The 19,279-nt window shown below is 41.0% G+C and overlaps 1 protein-coding gene across 1 annotated transcript; it reads left to right on the forward strand.

The window, feature by feature from the left end:
• The first annotated feature begins 859 nt into the window (after positions 1–859).
• LOC143764987 (glutathione S-transferase P 1-like) lies at positions 860–18,336 on the forward strand. The gene is made up of 7 exons (XM_077251163.1): positions 860–953; positions 4,450–4,485; positions 8,620–8,732; positions 13,319–13,406; positions 13,514–13,617; positions 14,014–14,121; positions 17,547–18,336. Coding segments are annotated over exons 1-7 (636 nt in total). The 5' UTR covers positions 860–952; the 3' UTR covers positions 17,733–18,336.
• The last annotated feature ends 943 nt before the right edge of the window (positions 18,337–19,279 follow it).

Below are 19,279 nucleotides of genomic sequence, written 5' to 3' on the forward strand. Positions count from 1 at the left end.
CACAGAGGGACTACCGGAGATGGCCAACCATAGACAGCCATGCCTTGGAGTAAACGATTGAACACTAGACAGCCATACCTTGGAGTAAACAATTGGACACTAGACAGCCATACGGTGGAGTAAACAGTTGAACACTAGACAGCCATACCTTGGAGTAAACGATTGAACATTGGACAACCATACCTTGGAGCAAACAGTTGAACACTGGACATCCATACCTCGGAGTAAATGGTTGAACACTAGACAGCCATACCTTGGAGTAAACGATTGAACACTAGACAGCCATACCTTGGAGTAAACGATTGAACAATAGACAGCCATACTTTGGAGTAAACGACTGAACACTAGATAGCCATACCTTGGAGTAAACGATTGAACACTAGACAGCTATACCTTGGAGTAAACTGTTGGACACTAGACAGCCATACCTTGGAGTAAACACTTGTACACTAGACAGCCATACCTTGGAGTACATGCTTCTACACTAGACAGCCATACCTTGGAGTAAACGATTGAACACTAGACAGTCATACCTTGGAGTAAACGACTGAACACTAGACAGTCATACCTTGGAGTAAACGACTGAACACTAGACAGCCATACCTTGGAGTAAATGACTGAACACTAGACACTCATATCTTGGAGTAGACTGCACAGAGTGAAACAGTTATCTGCTCTCTTTCCCTTGAAGGGGACATCATAAAACATAATTTCTTTGTTTCCAAGTACATTAGCTCTGTGGACTATAACACTTGGTTGTATAGGAAAATATGACCCGTTACCTGTCTGGCACACCTAGAGCTGGAATGCCCCCTCCTCCTATATGCTGTGCTACTATCAGTGACTTGGCAAAAGTCCATTTCTATATAAACCAGTAACTCAAAGACAGAGAACAGATGAGTTCAGGTGATACAGGAAGGCTTCATGAGAAGAAGATACACTCACCAAAACAAGTAAGAGCCGAAACCTTGTGCAATCATGAAATTTTGTAGGCATGTAGTTGGTACTTTTGCACATCTTAATGGTCTTCATGTTGTCAATGACTGTTTGTTTTCTAGCATTTCAGATGGGAATCCAAGATTAGGTTTGATCTCTTTTTAAGAAAATGTGCCACTTAAGCCTAAAAAAACGGTGTCTGGTACTCTTCCTAAGCCCTGTTCACTTGAATAACAGCTTCAAATTATGGGCAAATGTGGAGCTGCTACATGAAAAAAAGCAGCTTAGTCAATTTATTGAATTTGTAGGATACCTCTAGTGCGGTGCTCATTGTCTACTTGGCTTCTATCATCTGGTTCCCATTGCAGACAGTTCAGAATGTTTTTCACTAGCTCCAAAATGCAGCTTGCATCCTCTTCAGACAAAGGGTCAAAAATTAACTCTCAAACAAGTAGATAATAACACAAAAAGAGTTAGCTGTGGATATGTGAGTAACTGACTTTAGCTGAGGTCAGCAAATTGGTGCTACTACAAATTGAGCCGTACAGTTGACGCTTAATAATACCGTACCACTGGTACGGTACCAGCTATACTCTCTACTATACAGTATATATTTTTTAGGTTCGAATAAAATAAATCTTTAAAGTCAGTTATCCAAGATAAATGGTCTCACCATGGGCAGGGATTGGCAGTGCCACTCATGCCTATTCAAAAATGCTGCAAAATCAGAGGGAACCTGTCACCATAAAAATGCAGTCCAATCTGTGAGCACCATGTTATAGAGAACATATATAGTTTTGTAAGAAAAGATTCAGTATAACTTGGGTTTTAATCATTTAAACCTTTGCTCTTTCTGGGATTTTCTGTCCAGTGGGCGGTCCTATCACTGACTGACAGCTGCCTTTGTATCTGTGTGCATACAGGGTTAGCTGTCAGTCACTGATAGCACCACCCACTGGACTGAAAATCCCAGAAAGAGCAAAGGTTTCATTGACGAAAAACACTAGTTACTTTGAATTTTTTCTCACAAAGCTATATATCAGTCTGCTCAGCTCTGTCTGCTCTATGACATGATGACTGCAGTTTGTACTGCATTTTCATAGACAGGTTCCCTTTAATAATTGTGCATCATTTTTGAACAAGCATGAGCAGCAGTGCCAAACACTGCCCATGGTGAGACCATTTATCTTGGATAATTGACTTTAACAATTAATTACTTTTGAACCTCAAAAAAAATATACAGCTCTGGCAAAAATTAAGAGACTACTGCAAAATGTTCAGTTTGTCTGATGTTTCTCTTTATAGGTATATTTTTCAGTAAAATGTAAATTTTTCTTTTATTCTATAAACTACTGACAACATATCTCCGAATTTCCAAGAAATACATTTTGTATTTTTTTTTCTGAAAAGGAGAAATGGTCAAAATTACAAAAAAAAACCCAGTGCTTTCAGACCTCAAATAATGCAAAGAAAACAAGTTCAGAATTATTTAGAAACATCAATACTAATGTTTTAACTCAGGAAGAGTTCAGAAATCAATATTTTGTGGAATAACTATGATTTTTAATCAAAGCTTTCACGCGTCTTGGCATGCTTTCCACCAGTCTTTCACACTGCTTCTGGCGCAAAAATGTAAGCAGTTCTTCTTTGTTTGATGGCTTGTGACTATCCGTCATCCTCTAGATTACATTCCAGAGGTTTTCAATGGAGTTCAGGTCTGGAGATTGGGCTGCCATGACAGGGTTTTGAGGTGGTGGTCTCTTCATTTTTGCCACAGCTGTATAGTAGAGAGTAGAGCTGGTACGGTATTATTAAGAGTCAACTATATGGCTCAAACCCTTTAAAGGCTTGATTTATCAAGCATTTTTGCCCCCAAATCTATCATAAAATAGCTTGAAATGTCACAAAATTTGAGCGCAACTTGAAGTTGAAGAAAAATTTCATGACTTTTGCCATTTATATGGCAATTTATATTTTGCCATTTATATTTATATGGCAGTCCTGGCCAACGCCACCAACTTTTCCAAAAATGGGCACATCCAGGGCATGATAGGGCGTGAGAGAAAAATGTGGTGTAAATTACCAAAAAAATGTAACCTGGTATAAATGAAAAGATGTTGTTTTCTAAATTTTTAGAAATAAAGCGCTTCACCATAGTATACAATGACAAGCAAAAGGGTAACGATGTTTTGAACGTTTGACTTTCAGGCTCCATATCTCACCATCCACTACTGCTTTGATTCATGACCTGGGATCTTATTTCGGTTGAGACATGTTTGAATTTGATCGAGGGCATGGGCCCCTGTCACACATCAGTTTTTTGCTATCAGTCGCAATCCGTCGAATTTAGAAAAAAACAGATCCAGTGACTGATGCCACCGGATTAGATTTTTTCTGATAGACTTGTATTAGCGATGGATTGCGACAGATGGCCTCACGCTTCATCTGTCGTTCACCGGATCCATCGAAAATTGTTTGTCCGGCGGCCGGAGACAACGGACAAAGTAACTTTTTTGTGTCCGTCGAAAAAACGGACAGCGATGGATCTGACGCCGTCCATCATTTGCTAGAATGGAAGGCTATGGAGCCGGATCCGTCAAATGATGGAATCCGGCGACAGATTCCGTTTTTTTAACTGAGCATGCTCTGATTCAGCCAGATCCGCTAGTCAGATCCCTCAAAAAAATGAATCCGTCGCATCAGTTTTTCACAATCTGCGACAGATCTGTCAATCTGTCGAGCCAACGGATTGTGACTGACGGCAAAAAACTGATGTGTGAAAAGGGGCCTTAGAAGGATTCAGGCAGTGTTGAAAGCCAAAGGTGGATTTACAAAATAATAAAAATTAAAATATAGATTTTTTAGGAGCAAAACAGTAACAATGAAGTGACAGGACAAGAATCATATGCTATATAAAGTATTTTAATTTACTGAGATAATGACTTTTGGGTTTTCATTGGCTATAAGCCATAATCATTCTCATTAACAAACATTAACACTTGAAATAGATCACTCAGTTTGTAATGATACTATATAGTATATGAGTTTCACTTTTTGTATTGAAGAACTAAAATAAATTAACTTTTTGATGATATTCTAATTTTGCGAGAAGCACCTGTGAATGCATAAGATTATGGAAAGAAAAACAGCATAGAGTGGTATAAAGCAAAATCAAAAAGTTAAGTTCCCAACAGCTGCAAAATAAGTCAGATAGGCACCGTGTCCCTCAACCCCTATGCACGTTTCGCTATGCTTCATCCTGGGGGCATTTGGGACTTTTCTTAGGTAATTAACCTTTTGATTTTGCTTTATACCACTCTTTGCTGCTTTAGTTTCCATAATCTCATGCATTTATTACCAGATATTGAGCATTCTGTTTGTGGTTATGTAAAAATTTACACTGGCGTACATTTCTGGCAGTGGTTCTCAGCAGTTAAAAGATGCATCAAATTCATTTAGAGGTGCCTTAGTTTCATGCTCTGATAACTATTCAGTTTTTCTTTTCATTTCTAGTGTCTGAACTCACACTGACATACTTCCCAGTTAGAGGTGAGTACCACTTTATGATCATTTAAAAAGATCTATGGACTTTACCAACTTCTAAGTGCATGTGAACATGCTTGTCTATAGATGTGTGCCCACTGCCCACCCACTGAGATTTTCATGCAGAAGACTCTTCAGGAAATGCCAGTGTTTTCTTACCCGGAGCGTCTTTTGTAGAATTTTTTTTGTCACATTTTACAACTGCTTTTTTTTTCTTGTATGTAGAAAATAGTGAGGTTGGTCATATAATTTCTTTTAACTGTCTTTGGAAACTTGAAGCAGTAAACAGAAACTCAAAAGACTGAATGTATACACAGTAAGTCGTTTTTACATAGCAAATGAATATGCTCATTCTGAAAAAGACATTGTGTGCACATACTGTAGGAGTTTTTTTTAGGGGGGTTTGGGGTAGAAATTCAGCAGAATCTCTCAAAAATTATCCTAAGGCCACTTGCACACATTAAGTATTTAGTCAGTATTTTACACCAGTATGTGGGTAAGCCAAAACCAGTAGTGTATAATACTGTAGAAACACATCACCACTTTTGCATTTTTCACCCACTCCTTGTTTTGGCTTACAAAGTTACAAATACTGAGCTAAAATACTCACCAAATACTCGGTGTGCATGTGGCATTAGAGACTGCTTTACAAATTCTTGGGAAAAGCAAATCTAATTAATTTCTATAACAAAACCACAGTTTTTGAGGAAGATTCTGAAGAGTATCTACACCAAAAATTCCTTTAAAAAACTCATTGTCCATGCACCTGCAGGTTGAATATACAGTACATGAAAAAGTACTGGAAAAACAAACATAATGCACAGCAGTGCCAAAAAGACATGCTAAAAAAAACCTAAATTGACATGTTGAGTCTTGGAAAATTGCAGCAAGGCTCAAAACATGTGCAGAGAAAAAAGCAGTGTGTGCATAAGTTTTTAGAAATCTTATTGATCATACTGGTACTGTAAAGAGCTGTGTATTTTATGTAACAAATACACAGGGTGAAAACACTGCAAAAACACCACGTATGAATGTTCTCTTAGGACTAGTTCAGACTTCCATTTTTCATGTAGGAGTACTGTCCATACTTTTCATGGATAGAACAAGTACTTATTGTAGTCCATGTTTTCTATAAGATACCTCACTTTTACTAACCCTATAGTTACATTGTAAATAAAAACACAACCAGTATAACGCACTTTATTTGAAATAAAAAGAAAACACTTTAAAAAAAAGAAAAAAAAAAACAACCACAGTTATACTCACCTAACGCCCATTCAATTAAAGCCCTCGCCTCCTGGAATAAAACAAAAATAAAAAACAACCATATCCCTCACCTCTCCATCGTTCTGTCCCACACTGTAATAAATGTCTGGGAATAAACAGCTTTCAAAAATACAATGTGGGGAGCCCTCTATTCTTGATAACCAGCCTTGCTAAAGCTGAAAGCTGTCATTTTTGCCTGACTGGTTATCAAAATACAGGGGAACCCAGCATCATATTTTATTTATTTATTTTTATCGCAGGTGGTGGCTGAAGAATACTCCCATCACCCTCTGCCTGCTCTCACTGTTATCAGCTGAATACAGCTATCAACATTGTCCCCTGCCCTAGCAAGGATCGCAATGTGAGTAGGGGAAATTGATGTGAGCTCTATTCAGCATCCTGCACAAGGGAACAGCGCGAACAATACAGCTGATTCCCAGGTGCCAATATGTGTAACACTGATGACACACGGATGTCATTCATGTGTCATCAGTGTGCACGTGTGCAAGACGTTTTGCTGCCCATGCTGCTGTTAGAAAATGGACATGTCAGCGTGTTATACCCATGGACACACAGTTTGTGGAAACACACTGATGTGTGCTCAGACCCATTCACTTGTATGGGTCTACTTGTGTAAATGTCTCCGGTACATGTGAAAACTGTCACCACATGTACCGGAAACACAGACGTGTGAAAGAGCCCTTATACTTTAGTGGAAACGGTCAATATGTTTGATTTTGGACACATCATTCAAAGTTTAGCTGCTTTAGTTCCTATAAGTCCTAGAATGCAAATCATCAGAGTGAGCTCCAGTCTTCCTTGCACTAATCTGACTAATCTGGCTTGCTGTATGTTACCCAGAATTTTCTTTTACAATGTAAGTCTACGAAGCGTCAGAAGAGGTCTCTATCTGCTTACATTGTTAAAGCTACTTCCTGCTCACACATAAACCCCTATGAGTCAAAATTGTAGTCAATTGTAGAGAAGAGGACCGAAGCAGTACTGGAGACTGGGGAAGACAGCAATTGGTAAATATATGGACCCACTTTTCCTTACATTATATGTACATTTACACAGGTTTTTACATTTCATGCACATTTACACATTTACATTACATGTACATTTAGACAGGTTTCTAGGGTACAAAAATTTTCATGAGTGTGCTTCTTTGAAGGGGACCTATCATCAGGTTTAGCTTATTAAACTAGCCACATCATGGAATAGTGACTGCAGAGCTGAGTAAAACTTATTTTTTTATCATTTCCAATTGCGAATATATTAGCTTGTAAAGTTTAGATTATAATTTATGATAAACTTAACTGGGAGTTACTGAGTTTTTTCATTGGGGGCATGTACTTCTTCCCATGCAAGACATTGACCAATTATAAACAGGCAGAAACATTCAGTTGAAAAAAATAAGTTCCCATAATAGCTAAGAACAGGTTTTCTCCTGTGTAAGACATGTAATGAAAAATAGTCTGCTTTACTCAGTGATGTCACTGCAGAGGTGTGTGTGATTATAATGTATCGGGAGTAGTGTTGAGCATTCCGATACCGCAAGTATCGGGTATCGGCCGATATTTGCGGTATCGGAATTCCGATACCGAGTTCCGATATTTTTGCGATATCGGGAATCGGTATCGGAATCCATATTCAAGTGTAAAATAAAGAATAAAAATAAAAAATAGGGATATACTCACCCCTCCGGCGGCCCCTGGACCTTAGCGCTGTAACCGGCAGCCTCCGTTCCTAAGAATGAGCGCGTGAAGGACCTTCGATGATGTCGTGGCTTGTGATTGGTCGCGTGAGCGGTCACATGAGCGCTCACGCGACCAATCACAAGCCGCGACGTCATCGAAGGTCCTTCACGCGCTCATTCTTGGGAACAGTGGCTGCCGGTTACAGCGGTTATAACCAGGGCGTGTCAGAGGGTGAGTATATCCCTATTTTTTATTTTTATTCTTTATTTTACACGGGAATATGGATCCCAGGGCCTGAAGGAGAGTTTCCTCTCCTTCAGACCCTGGGAACCATCCAGGATACCTTCCGATACTTGTGTCCCATTGACTTGCATTGGTATCGGGTATCGGTATCGGCGATATCCGATATTTTTCGGATATCGGCCGATACCATCCGATACCGATACCTTTGAGTATCGGAAGGTATCGCTCAACACAAATCGGGAGTAATGCTGAGTGTAATTACTAACACTTCTGATTTTGGCTCACAGCAGTCATTGTGGGGAGAGGGTAAATACATCAGGGCTGACAGCACTGAGAGAAAAACTACAGCTGCAGACATGTTTGTAATGAGACAAAGTTCAGCTCTGCTGTACTATACCTCTCCCCACATTGGCTGCTGTGAAATGAAAGGTCTATGTAATCACACTCAGTTCTGCTCTGCTCCCGATATTTTGTAATCACACACAGCTCTTCCGTGAGATCACTAAGGTGACTGTCTATCATTACATGTCACACACTGAGAATGCCTGTTTTAGCTTATTGTGGGGTTGTGTTCTTTTTTCCCTTAAGTATGTTGCTGCCTGCTTATGATTGGTTAACAACATACAGGCGTTGAAGTACAAGCCCCCAAAGACAAATCTCTGGTAACACCCCATAGGGCTTATCATAAATCATAACCTAAACTTTACAAGCTAATATCTCTGCAACAGAGAGGAGAAATTAAAAAAATAAAAACTACATTTTAGTCAGCTCTGCAACCACTATTCCATGATGTTTAAAATGCTCAACCTGGTGAAAGGTCTTCTTTAAAGAGTGGAGAAAATGTCCTTGCTTCTCTTATACCGTACTTCACTAATAGCTGTAATAAGTAGAATTAAAGAGTTATCATTTCAATGCTTTGATTTTTTTCCAGGAAGGGCTGAGGGTATCAGACTCTTGCTAGCTGATCAGTGGGTTTCATGGACTGATAATGAAATGCTGAAGGGGACCTGGCTTTCTGGAAAAAATGACTTAAAGAAAAAAGCGGTGAGATGCTTTCTATGACATGTCAAATTGCATGACCGTACAACACTGCTTATACTTAAATAAGTTGAACTCTACTGCTTCTTGGTTTAAGCATTTGAAGAAGTCTCAGGACCTGGACCCATACCAAACATAATGGTACAGTGGCTTGCAAAAGTGTTCACCCCTTGTCTTTTTACTTATTTAGTTACATTACAACCTGTGTGTAAATAGTTTTGTAATCCAATTTTGTGTGTGGTGTATGAGCACTTTATAGTTGTAAGTTGCTGAAGCGAAGTGAGAAAAATATAGGCATTATTTACATTTATGGGATCAAATAACTAAAAATTGGCATATGCATATATATTACCCCCCTTTCACTAAAAAGCCTCTAAAATTTGTGGTGCAAGCAACTACCTTCATAAGTTACTTGCTTAGTGAAAGGTCCACCTTTGTGCAATCTGAGGGAGGTTTCACACATCCAGATGTTTCCGGTACCGCAAAAATTGGTACCAGAGATATCCATGTCCTTGTGCTCACGTGGTACATCCGTGCGGCAGCCATGTGCCATCCGTGTGCCACATTAGGACCACACGGACGGCCGCCGGGAAACATCAGGACCACACGGACGGCTGTGGGAGAAACAGCGCTACTGTAAGCACTGTTCCCCTGAATGTGGTACTGGTTAAAAAAGGATGTTCGGTCCCCCCTATATTTGCCAACCAACCCGGCAAAACTCACAGGTGCGGGCTGCTATTCTCAGGCTGGTAAGGGGCCATGGCTATGGCCCCCCTCAACCTTAAAAAAGCAGCCCGCAGCTGCCCAGAAAAGGAGCATCTATTAGATGCGCCAATTCTGGAGCTTGCTCGGTTCTTCCCACTGCCCTGTGGCAATGGCATATGGGGTAATAAGGGGTTAATGTCACATTGCTATTGTAAGATGACATTAAGCCTGGTTAATAAAGGAGAGGTGTCAATAAGACACCTATCCATTATTAAGCCACTAGTCTGAAAGGGTTAAATAAACACACACAGATTAAGAAAAAAGTATTTTAATGAAAGAAAGAAACACACATGTTTTTAATATCTTTATTGTACACTCAATCCAAAGCGAAACCCTCATTCTTCTGTAAAAAAATAAAAAATAAAAAAACAACAATATCCCATACCTGTCCGCCGTACAGTCATATGCCACGTTGTAAATCCATCTCAAGGGGCTAAATACATTTACAACCGAGAGCGCTGCTAATGCAGCCACTCCCGGCTGTAAACGACTGGGGAATGACTAAAATGCAGGGGGCGGAGCTCCGGTGACTAGCGGTGTGGTCACTGAAGCTGCGCCCCCTGGCGGCATGAACTCATATGAACTCTGTAGCGTGGGAAAGTTTCTGAATATTTTCCCACGCTACAGAGTTCATATGAGTTCATTAGCAGCACTCCTGGTTGTAAATGTATTTAACCCCTTGAGATGGGTTTACCACATGGGACATGACTGTACGGCGGACAGGTATGGGATATTGTTGTTTTTTTATTTTGCTTTTTTTTTTTTTACAGAAGAACAAGGGCTTCGCTTTGGATTGAGCGTACAATAAAGATATTAAAAACATGTGTTTCTTTCATTAAAATACTTTTTTATTAATGTGTGTGTGTTTATTTAACCCTTTCAGACTAGTGGCTTAATAATGGATAGGTGTCTTATTGACACCTTTCCATTATTAACCTGGCTTAATGTCACCTTACAATAGCAAGGTGACATGAACCCCTTATTACCCCATATGCCAATGCCACAGGACAGTGGGAAAAATTGGGCAAAGCTCCATAATTGGCGCATCTAATAGATGCTCCTTTTTTGGGCAGCTGCGGGCTGCTTTTTTAAGGCTGGGGAGGCCCATAGCCATGACCCCTTACCAGCCTGAGAATAGCAACCTGCACCTGTGAGTTTTGCCGGGTTGGTTGGCAAATATAGGTAGGACCGTGCGTCGGTTTTTCTTTCATCCCTTCTCCCCTGCTCGTGCTGCTTTCGGCAGAGCAGGGGAGAGCGGATGACAGCCAGCTTCAGCACCACATGCAGGGGAACAGCACTTACAGTAGCTCTGTTTCTCCTGTGGTACACGGAGGAGAGTGTACACTGTTCTCCTTGTGCACGTGTGCGAGACGTATTGCGGTAAATGCTCCCGGTAAAAAACAGACATGTCAGCGTGTTTTGCACACGGATACAAGGTCCATGAAAACCCGCTGACATGTTCATAGACCCATTCATTTTAATGGGTCTACGTGTGTCAGTGTCTCCAGTACATGAGAAAACTGTCACTACACGTACCGGAGGCACTGACGTGTGAAACCTGCCTAACTGTCACATGGTCTGTCAGTATATACACACCTTTTCTGAACGGCCACAGAGGCTGCAACACCTTTAAGCACGAGGTACCACTAACCAAACATCATGAAGACCAAGGAGATCTCAAAACAAGTCAGGGACAAAGTTGTTGAGAAGTACAAGTCAGGGTTGGGTTCTAAAAAAAATATCTCAATCTCTGATGATTGCCTGGAGCAATATCAAATCGATTATCATCAAGTGAAAAGAAAATGCTACCACAACAAACCTGCCAAGAGAGAGGCACTCACCCAAACTCTCAACCCAAGTAAGCCAAGTAATGCATTAATCAGAGAGGCAGCACAGAGACCAAAGGTAACTCTGAAGGAGCTGCAGCATTCCCAAGCAGAGACTGGAGCATCTGTCCATACGACTGCAATAAGTCGCACACTCTATAAAGGTGGCCTTTAGAATAGTGGGCAGAAAAAAAGCCTTTACTTAGACTCAAAAATTGTAGGACTCATTTTGAGTTTGCCAAAAGACATGTGGGAGACTCATCAATTGTATGGAAAAAGGTCCTGTTGTCAGATGAGACCAAAATGGAACTCTTTTGCAACTAAGGTAAATGATGTCTGACGCCAAACCTCATCACCCCAAGAACACCATCCCTATAGTGAAACATGGTGGTGGCAGCATCATGCTATGGGTATGTTTCTTGGCAGCAGGGACAGAGAAAAAGGTCCGAGTCGACAGAAAGATGGATAGTACGAAATACAGGGATATTCTTGAGAAAAACCTGTTTCAGTCTGCCAGTGATTTGAGACTGGGGCGGAGGTTCACACTTCAACAAGTTAATGACTCAAAGCCTACTGATAAAGGAACACTCGAGTGGTTTAAGGGGAAACGTGTAAATGTTTTGGAGTGGCCTAGTTAATGCCAAAACCTTAATCCAATTGAGATTAAGTGGTCAGTCTTGAAGATTGCTGTTCACCAGGGGAAACTATCTTGCTTGAAGGTACTGGAGTAGTTTTGCACTAAGGAATAGGCAAAATTACCAGTGGCTGATGTGGAAAGCTCATAGAGACTTATCCAAAGCAATTTACAGCTGTAATTGCCTCAAAAGGAGGCTCTACATTGTACAGACCTTAGGGGTGTGAATAGTTATGCACACTGAAGTATGAAACTGACACTTGAGCTCTCATCAATGGACAGTTGATCAAGTTACTTGATCACAGCATACATAAGTGTGATTACTGACACACTCAGCACTCAGGAGAGCTAATAGAAGGATTTGTAATCTGAGGCAGCTAAGTTCAAATGCACTGACCCTCCCCTCACACTGACTTATGCAGGAGTTTAGACCAGTAGATCAGGACTGTATTATTTCATCTCAACAATGAAAAATCTGTTCTAAATATGGTGGGTGCTTGTTCTTTTTTCCTTTGCCTGCTTATGATTGGGCAATATCATTCAGGGAAAAGCAGGACACACCCCCAGTGAAAACTGTCTGATAACAACCACTTGGACTTAAAAAAAGTTAACTCATTGAGTGCCAAATAGTTTGATTGCTATTATCTCTGCAACATAAAAGCAAAACTAAAAAAACAACAAAAAAATGTTTTATTCCTCTGCAGCCACTATTACATCTTGTGTCCAAATTCAACATGTAAAATTTGGTGCATTGTTCTCTTTAATAATGTGCACTACCTTAAAGTGAAACACACTTATGCAGATCCCATTGATTGCAGTAAATGTATCTTTAGTGAACTCATAAGCTCCTTCTAGTGAACATCTTGAGCAGCTAGAATTTAAAGAGAACCTGTCATGTAAAAAAAAAAATTAAAAGTCCGGCTGCTGGGAGGAATTTAACTTTATTCCTCCCAGCAGCCTCCGCCTTTCAGTCATAGTTTATTCCCTTTCAGTAACCAGCCTTTCTTACAGCTTTAGAATTCTATTAACCTGTAACTTAACCCTTTAGCTGTAAGTTCATAGCATTTGGGGACGTGACAGGTTCCTGTTAATAATTTGAATACATTGCTCTGTGACAAAAGATTTTTTTTGTATTAGAAAACAAATGTAGCTTGATCCTGTTGACAATGTAATATAAAATTCCTCAATACAAAATTAACATTGATACATTTTCTTATTTAATCATTAAATTTTAATAAAATAGAATAAACAGATAAGACCTGTCTCTGGATATTTGTGGTTGATGGCACTTTAGGTTGTCATTTCTATTGTAGCTGTGGTTACTTACCCTGTATAGTTTATTTATAAATGCTCATTGTGCCCGTCAGGTTTTTGGACAACTACCTCGACTTCAACATGGAGACTTTGTTCTGTATCAGACCAATGCCATCCTGAGATACCTGGGCCGCATATATGGTGAGACTTCAGTGCATTGCTCGTTGCACGCCGTATGCCAGTGCATTACTTCTGTTATACGTTCCTTTAATGTATCACTGCCTAACATGTTCTCATTATTCCCAAAGGGATCAATGGCAGCAACAGTCAGGAGAGTGCACTTATCGACATGGTGAACGATGGCGTGGAGGACTTGAGACAGAAGTATGGATATCTGATCTTGTTTGAATACGTACGTACATCATAGGATTTATGTAAAATGAAATATCTGTCCTAGCACTACTGCCACTTCTAGTAAGCGGCAGCTAATATTATTGCATATCCTAGCAGTATGCCCCCAATGTCTTTCCTGGCTACTAAAGCCTCCACAAAGGGCTCATACATGTTTTGTCAGAGGCTAGATGCTCAGGATTGCAATTCTTACAAAAGCACAAAGGAAATCATATACACACATCTATTTCACTGTTTCATATAGAGATAATGCTCCATACCGCTACTGTTGTCATGTTCTGGTACTTCTCTTCAGGCTGCTTACGGCTATGGGACTCCCAATAGCCGCAATAAACTATGCATATCCTGGTAAGCACATATTTCATATGTACAAAACTCATTGTCCTTTATTTTACAGGAGACGGGTAAGGAGAAATACATAAAGGATCTGCCCAATCATCTTTCAGCATTTGAGAGGATACTTTCCAACAATTCCAATGGAACCAAATTCCTAGTTGGAGATAAGGTAAATATATTAAATAGTGTGATTAAAAAGATTCTATTTGCTATGTAATTTGAGAACAGCAGGACATAGGGGCTCAGATCCTGATTCCAGTGAAGGGTCACTTACTGGGCTGTGTTACTGTATCAATCAAATCAGTGTTTGATCAGCAGTAGATTCACCACTAAAAGACTAGGTGCCTCATGCCTCCTAGTCAACTGCTCTATGTAACCCAGCTACCAGCACTGAATAGCTGCTTTCTGTCAATGTACAGTGTACACAGGAAGCTGTCAATCAGTGATGTAGGCGGGGTTACATAGAGTAGTTGTCTATGATGCATAAGACACCTAGTCCCTTTGTGATGAATGTTTTGCTGATAAAACACTGGTTCAAGTTTTACAGGGCTCAGCATTCAGTCCACTGCTAGATCTACAGCAGATAAAACAGTGATTGTATCAAAATGATAGCACGCAGGCCAGCAAGTGATACATCCCTTGAATCAGGGTCTCTGCACTACATTTTGCTGCTCTAAGATTACATAGAAAACCCCTGGTGACAGATTCTGTTTAACTAAGCTAGTCCGAATAAGGTGACCCCATGTGTCATGTGGATACTGCAACAAAGTGGGGCCAGAAGATCGCGACGTATGGTTTCACGAACTCCTGCACTGGTTAGAATTACTTCATCATCTTATTAAACAGTGGCAGTGCAAGGATTAAGCTGTTCAGTTGAAGCTCCTGGAGCTTCCCTACATGGACTGTCTCAGCTGTTCAGTGTTTGTCACTCCCCTCTGCTATATATGCTTGCTTCTGGCACTTAGGGATGGCCAGTGTTAGTTCTTACTGCCTTGATTGGCGTTGGAGGTGTAGATTGTGATTGGAGTTGGCATTTGGAAATTTGTTCAGGAGATTGCTGCTTGGAGTTTTGTTTGTATGCACATCATCATCCTCTACTATTTGTTTTCTCTTTTCTTTAACTCACCGTGTTCCACTCTGTTGTTTGGTGAGTGTGTTTTGTACGATTGTTATTTTCATTTACCCCTGTCTTTCTTCCCTTGTTTATCTAATTATTGTTATCTTATACACTTTGGCTTCCCACCTATCATGGTGGGGCAGGGGACAGATTAGGTTTCCTATAGGAGCAGAGCAAGGCAAGTGAACCAGATGTCACCACCTTCAGACGTAATCCAGGAGACAGGGATAGACTAGGATGTCCCTAGTCCTAGAGACCTGGTGAGCACCCACAGTCCCAAGGCATTGCATGACACCATGTTTACTGGGGAGTAAGTATTTAGTGATGAGAAATAAAAGGGTTTGGAAGAAAAAGGAATTTGGTTATGAAGATAGCTATGCTGTAGTGTCTGAGGGGCAGGATTGTCAAAAAGAATACCAGGTTTATGTCTCACCGTCTGAAGGAAGCATAAAATTGGGACATATACCCTGATTCCAGCACTGGCTGTACTTTTGCTATAAACAGTATTTAGTCTGATAAAGCTCTGCAAATGCTCTCAAAGATGAGCTTCTTATAGGTACAACTACATGACCGATATGACTACTTTCTGCATACGTTATAATAATAATAATTTTTATTTATATAACGTCAACATATTCAGCAGCACTTTACAATTAAGCGGGGACATGTACAGACAATAAATTCAATACAAGTTAAGACAATTTAAACAGTGACATTAGGAGTGAGGGCCCTGCTCGCAAGCTTACAATCTACAAGGAAATATACGTTATAAGCAGAAATCTGCCAATCAATATCGGGGGGAGGGTGTAGCAAGACAGAGCTCATGAATATCAAGAAATGCATAGTAGGAGCTCACTATTATGAAAATTACAGCAAGAAGCACAGTAAGTCACCAAGCTATTCTACTTTATGCTGCACTCAGAATACTTCAAACCTGGTGACAGATTCTCCTTAAAATGGGTTGTATCAACTTCTTAAATGAGTCTAATTGCAAAGTGCTTTTAAACACTTGTTCTCGTGTACAGAGGGATTTTCAATTTTATAGTTTACTGCTCACTGCTAGGGTTGAGCGAAACGGGTCGGCCATTTTCAGAAGTCACCGACTTTTGGCAAAGTCGGGTTTCATGAAACCCGACCCGACCCCTGTGTGGGGTCAGTCATGAGGTCGGTGATCTTCTGAATCTGGTATCGGAATTCCGATACCGAGTTCCGATAAGTTTGCGATATCGGGAATCGGTATCGGAATCCATATTTAAGTGTAAAATAAAGAATCAAAATAAAAAATATTGATATACTCACCTCTCCGACGCAGCCTGGACCTTACCGATGTAACCGGCAGCTTCCGTTCCTAAGAATGAGCGCTTGAAAGACCTTAGATGACGTCGCGGCCTGTGATTGGTCGCGTGAGCGGTCACGTGACCGCCACGCGACCAATCACAGGCCGCGACGTCATCTAAGGTATTTCAAGCGCTTGAAAGACCTTAGATGACGTCACGGCTTGTGATTGGTCGTGTTGCGGTCACGTGACCGCTCCGCGACAAATCACAGGCCGCGACGTCATCTAAGGACTTTCAAGCACTCATTTTTATGAACGGAGGCTGGCAGTTACAACCAGGGCGCGTCAGAGGGTGAGTATATCAATATTTTTTATTTTAATTCTTTATTTTACACATTATTATGGATCCCAGGGCCTGAAGGAGAGTTTCCTCTCCTTCAGACCCTGGGAACCATAGTATCCCATTGCACTGCATTGGGTTTCGTGTTTCGGCTGACCCCGACCCCGACTTTTTTATAGGATCGGCCGATTTCACTCGACCCGACTTTTGAGAAAGTCGGGTTTCGTGAAACCCGACCCGATCCTATAAAAATAAAAGTCGCTCAACCCTACTCACTGCCTAGGTTACCCACCACCTCTGCAGTCTATCAAAAGTGGCTGATTTCATAGGGAAAGAGTGCACACCCTCAAGCTGCTTGCTATACAGCTGGATCTGGCCAACATCAGAGCCCCTGTCCTCCTCCAATGCTGTAGAGGCAAAGCAGCCTCTGCCTACAGAATGAGAAATTGCACAGTTCAGGCCATGCTGTTGGACTGAAACGTAAATCTTCAGGAGCACACCGCCCGATGGCCAGCAGGAAGGCAGGAGGCTGGGGAGCGGTGTGCTCCTGAAGAAAAGATGACAGACTCTTTAAAGAGCAATAGATGGGTATTTGTGGGAAATATAGCCTCAGTGACTGGATGGCCTCAGTAAAGGTTGAGTTTAGGGTCAATTTGAGACTTGTTTGATAAAAACAAAGACTCTTACCCACCCACTCATTTTACATACACAAAGCAATGGAGACAGGAGGGATAGTTGGTTACAAATGGACTAAATTTACCCTAGAGACTAGCAGTAAATGTGTGATGGCTATGTTAGAGAAGAATCTCCATATCTGTTTGCAGAGCTCAGAATTAATATTACCCCTCATTTTTATTACAGATCTCGTACGCTGACTACAACCTCCTGGATGCCCTTCACTGCCATCTTGACCTTGATCCAAAATGTTTAGCCTCATTCCCTTTGCTCTCCGAATATGAAGAGCGTGTTGCCTCCCGGCCAAAACTCAGCCAATACTTGAAATCTGAGAAGCGCAATAAGCGACCCATCACCTCGAAACACAAATAGGCCTCACTTCTTAGAACTGTAAATACACATTCCTGTAAAAGCGGCTGTTAAGTATCTGAATTAAAGAGAATCTTCCAGCAGGATTTCATCCCCAAAACTATTTATATGTGTATGAATCTTTTTGAAAGATAAATCTGTCAATACCTTTACATGGCCAGTCTGTTCCTCTGTTACTGAGAAATCAGCATTTGAATTTAATGAGGCTGTAGATCTGAAGCCTCTGTCACTCCAGCTCTATTCCCTGCCCACTGTCGCCTCCTCCTGCCTCCTGCTTGACTTTAAGCTCCTTTGCTATGTAACTTTAATCAAAGAATCTGTGAAGCAAGAGGATGTGGTACTGGGTGGGAAATAGAGCTGGAGTGACAGAGGCTTGGTAAAAGCGTCCACGTGTCAAATGCACTTCAGCCTCATGTGCATATCCATTCAGATGCTGATTCTTCGGCAATGGAGGAATGGACTGTCTAGCTAAAGGCATGAATGGATTTGTCTTTGACAGAGTTACATGTGGACATAAATAGTTTTGGGGAGTGAAATACTGCTGACAAATTCCCTTTGGAAAAAAAGGCTAAATTAAAATGTATTATGTCTTCAAATTGAAAAAAAAGTGTTGCCCTTTCTTTATAATGTAGTAACTAATATGCGTTAAAGGATTTTTCCTAGAATTATATCACCTATACACATGAATAGTGGAGTTTCAACCATTTCAACCTCTACCTACTGCAAAAATGAGGGTTTCATATACCACGTTTCGATAGAATGCCAGGCATGCTATATTTCTGTCTATGCCATAGACTTTAAATGAAGGAGTGCGCAGATCACTGCTCCATTTGGGAATGGGTTCACAGAACTTCTGCATTGTTATCAGTGGACATCCATGGGCTTGAGCATGGGTCCTTTGTCACTCACAATCTGATTCTAAGGAAACCCTTTTAGAAGGGTTTTCTGTGATGTTAACATTGATGTCCTTTTCTTAGGATAGAATATCAACACTTGCTTGGTGTCTAGCTCCCAAATGTCCCGGGTCCAGTGGGACAGTCCCAGATTTGAGTCTGTCTTACTGTCCACGGCGGTGAGCTAAGTGTCCCACCCTACCATCATGAGTGTAGCGCTTCACAGCATGAGCACCGACCAGGTGAGCTCACACTGCGCAGCACTGGTGGTGGTGGTTACTATACAGCCAAAGATGGGGTATTTCTACATTCAGCAGAAATTGTTGGACACATTTTGGTGTCAGAGTTATTATTTCATTAAGTGACAGTGGTCAGAATTGAAAAAATTGGCCTGGTCAGAAAGCTGAAACAGGCTTTGGGGTGAAAGGGTTAAGATGAATCTCTCATGTGGAATAACAATATTAACTTGCAGATATAGAGTTTAGTCTATGCACACGATGCAGATTTTGCTGCGGATCCACAGCGTTTCCGCAGCTGCGGGTCTGCAGCAGTTTCCCATGAGTTTATATTACAATATAAACCTATGTGAAACAGAAAACGCTGTGCCCATGCTGCGGAAAAAAACGCACAGCAACGCAGCGGTTTACATTCCGCAGT

This window comes from Ranitomeya variabilis, chromosome 4 (genome assembly GCF_051348905.1).
Source record: "Ranitomeya variabilis isolate aRanVar5 chromosome 4, aRanVar5.hap1, whole genome shotgun sequence".
In the NCBI taxonomy this organism is placed as follows: Eukaryota; Metazoa; Chordata; class Amphibia; order Anura; family Dendrobatidae; genus Ranitomeya; species Ranitomeya variabilis.

Coding starts and splice junctions, on each gene's coding strand:
- LOC143764987 (XM_077251163.1), top strand. Junction 8,733..13,318: donor ATGACTTAAAGAAAAAAGCG/GTGAGATGCTTT, acceptor TGTGCCCGTCAG/GTTTTTGGACAACTACCTCG. Junction 14,122..17,546: donor AATTCCTAGTTGGAGATAAG/GTAAATATATTA, acceptor TTTTTATTACAG/ATCTCGTACGCTGACTACAA.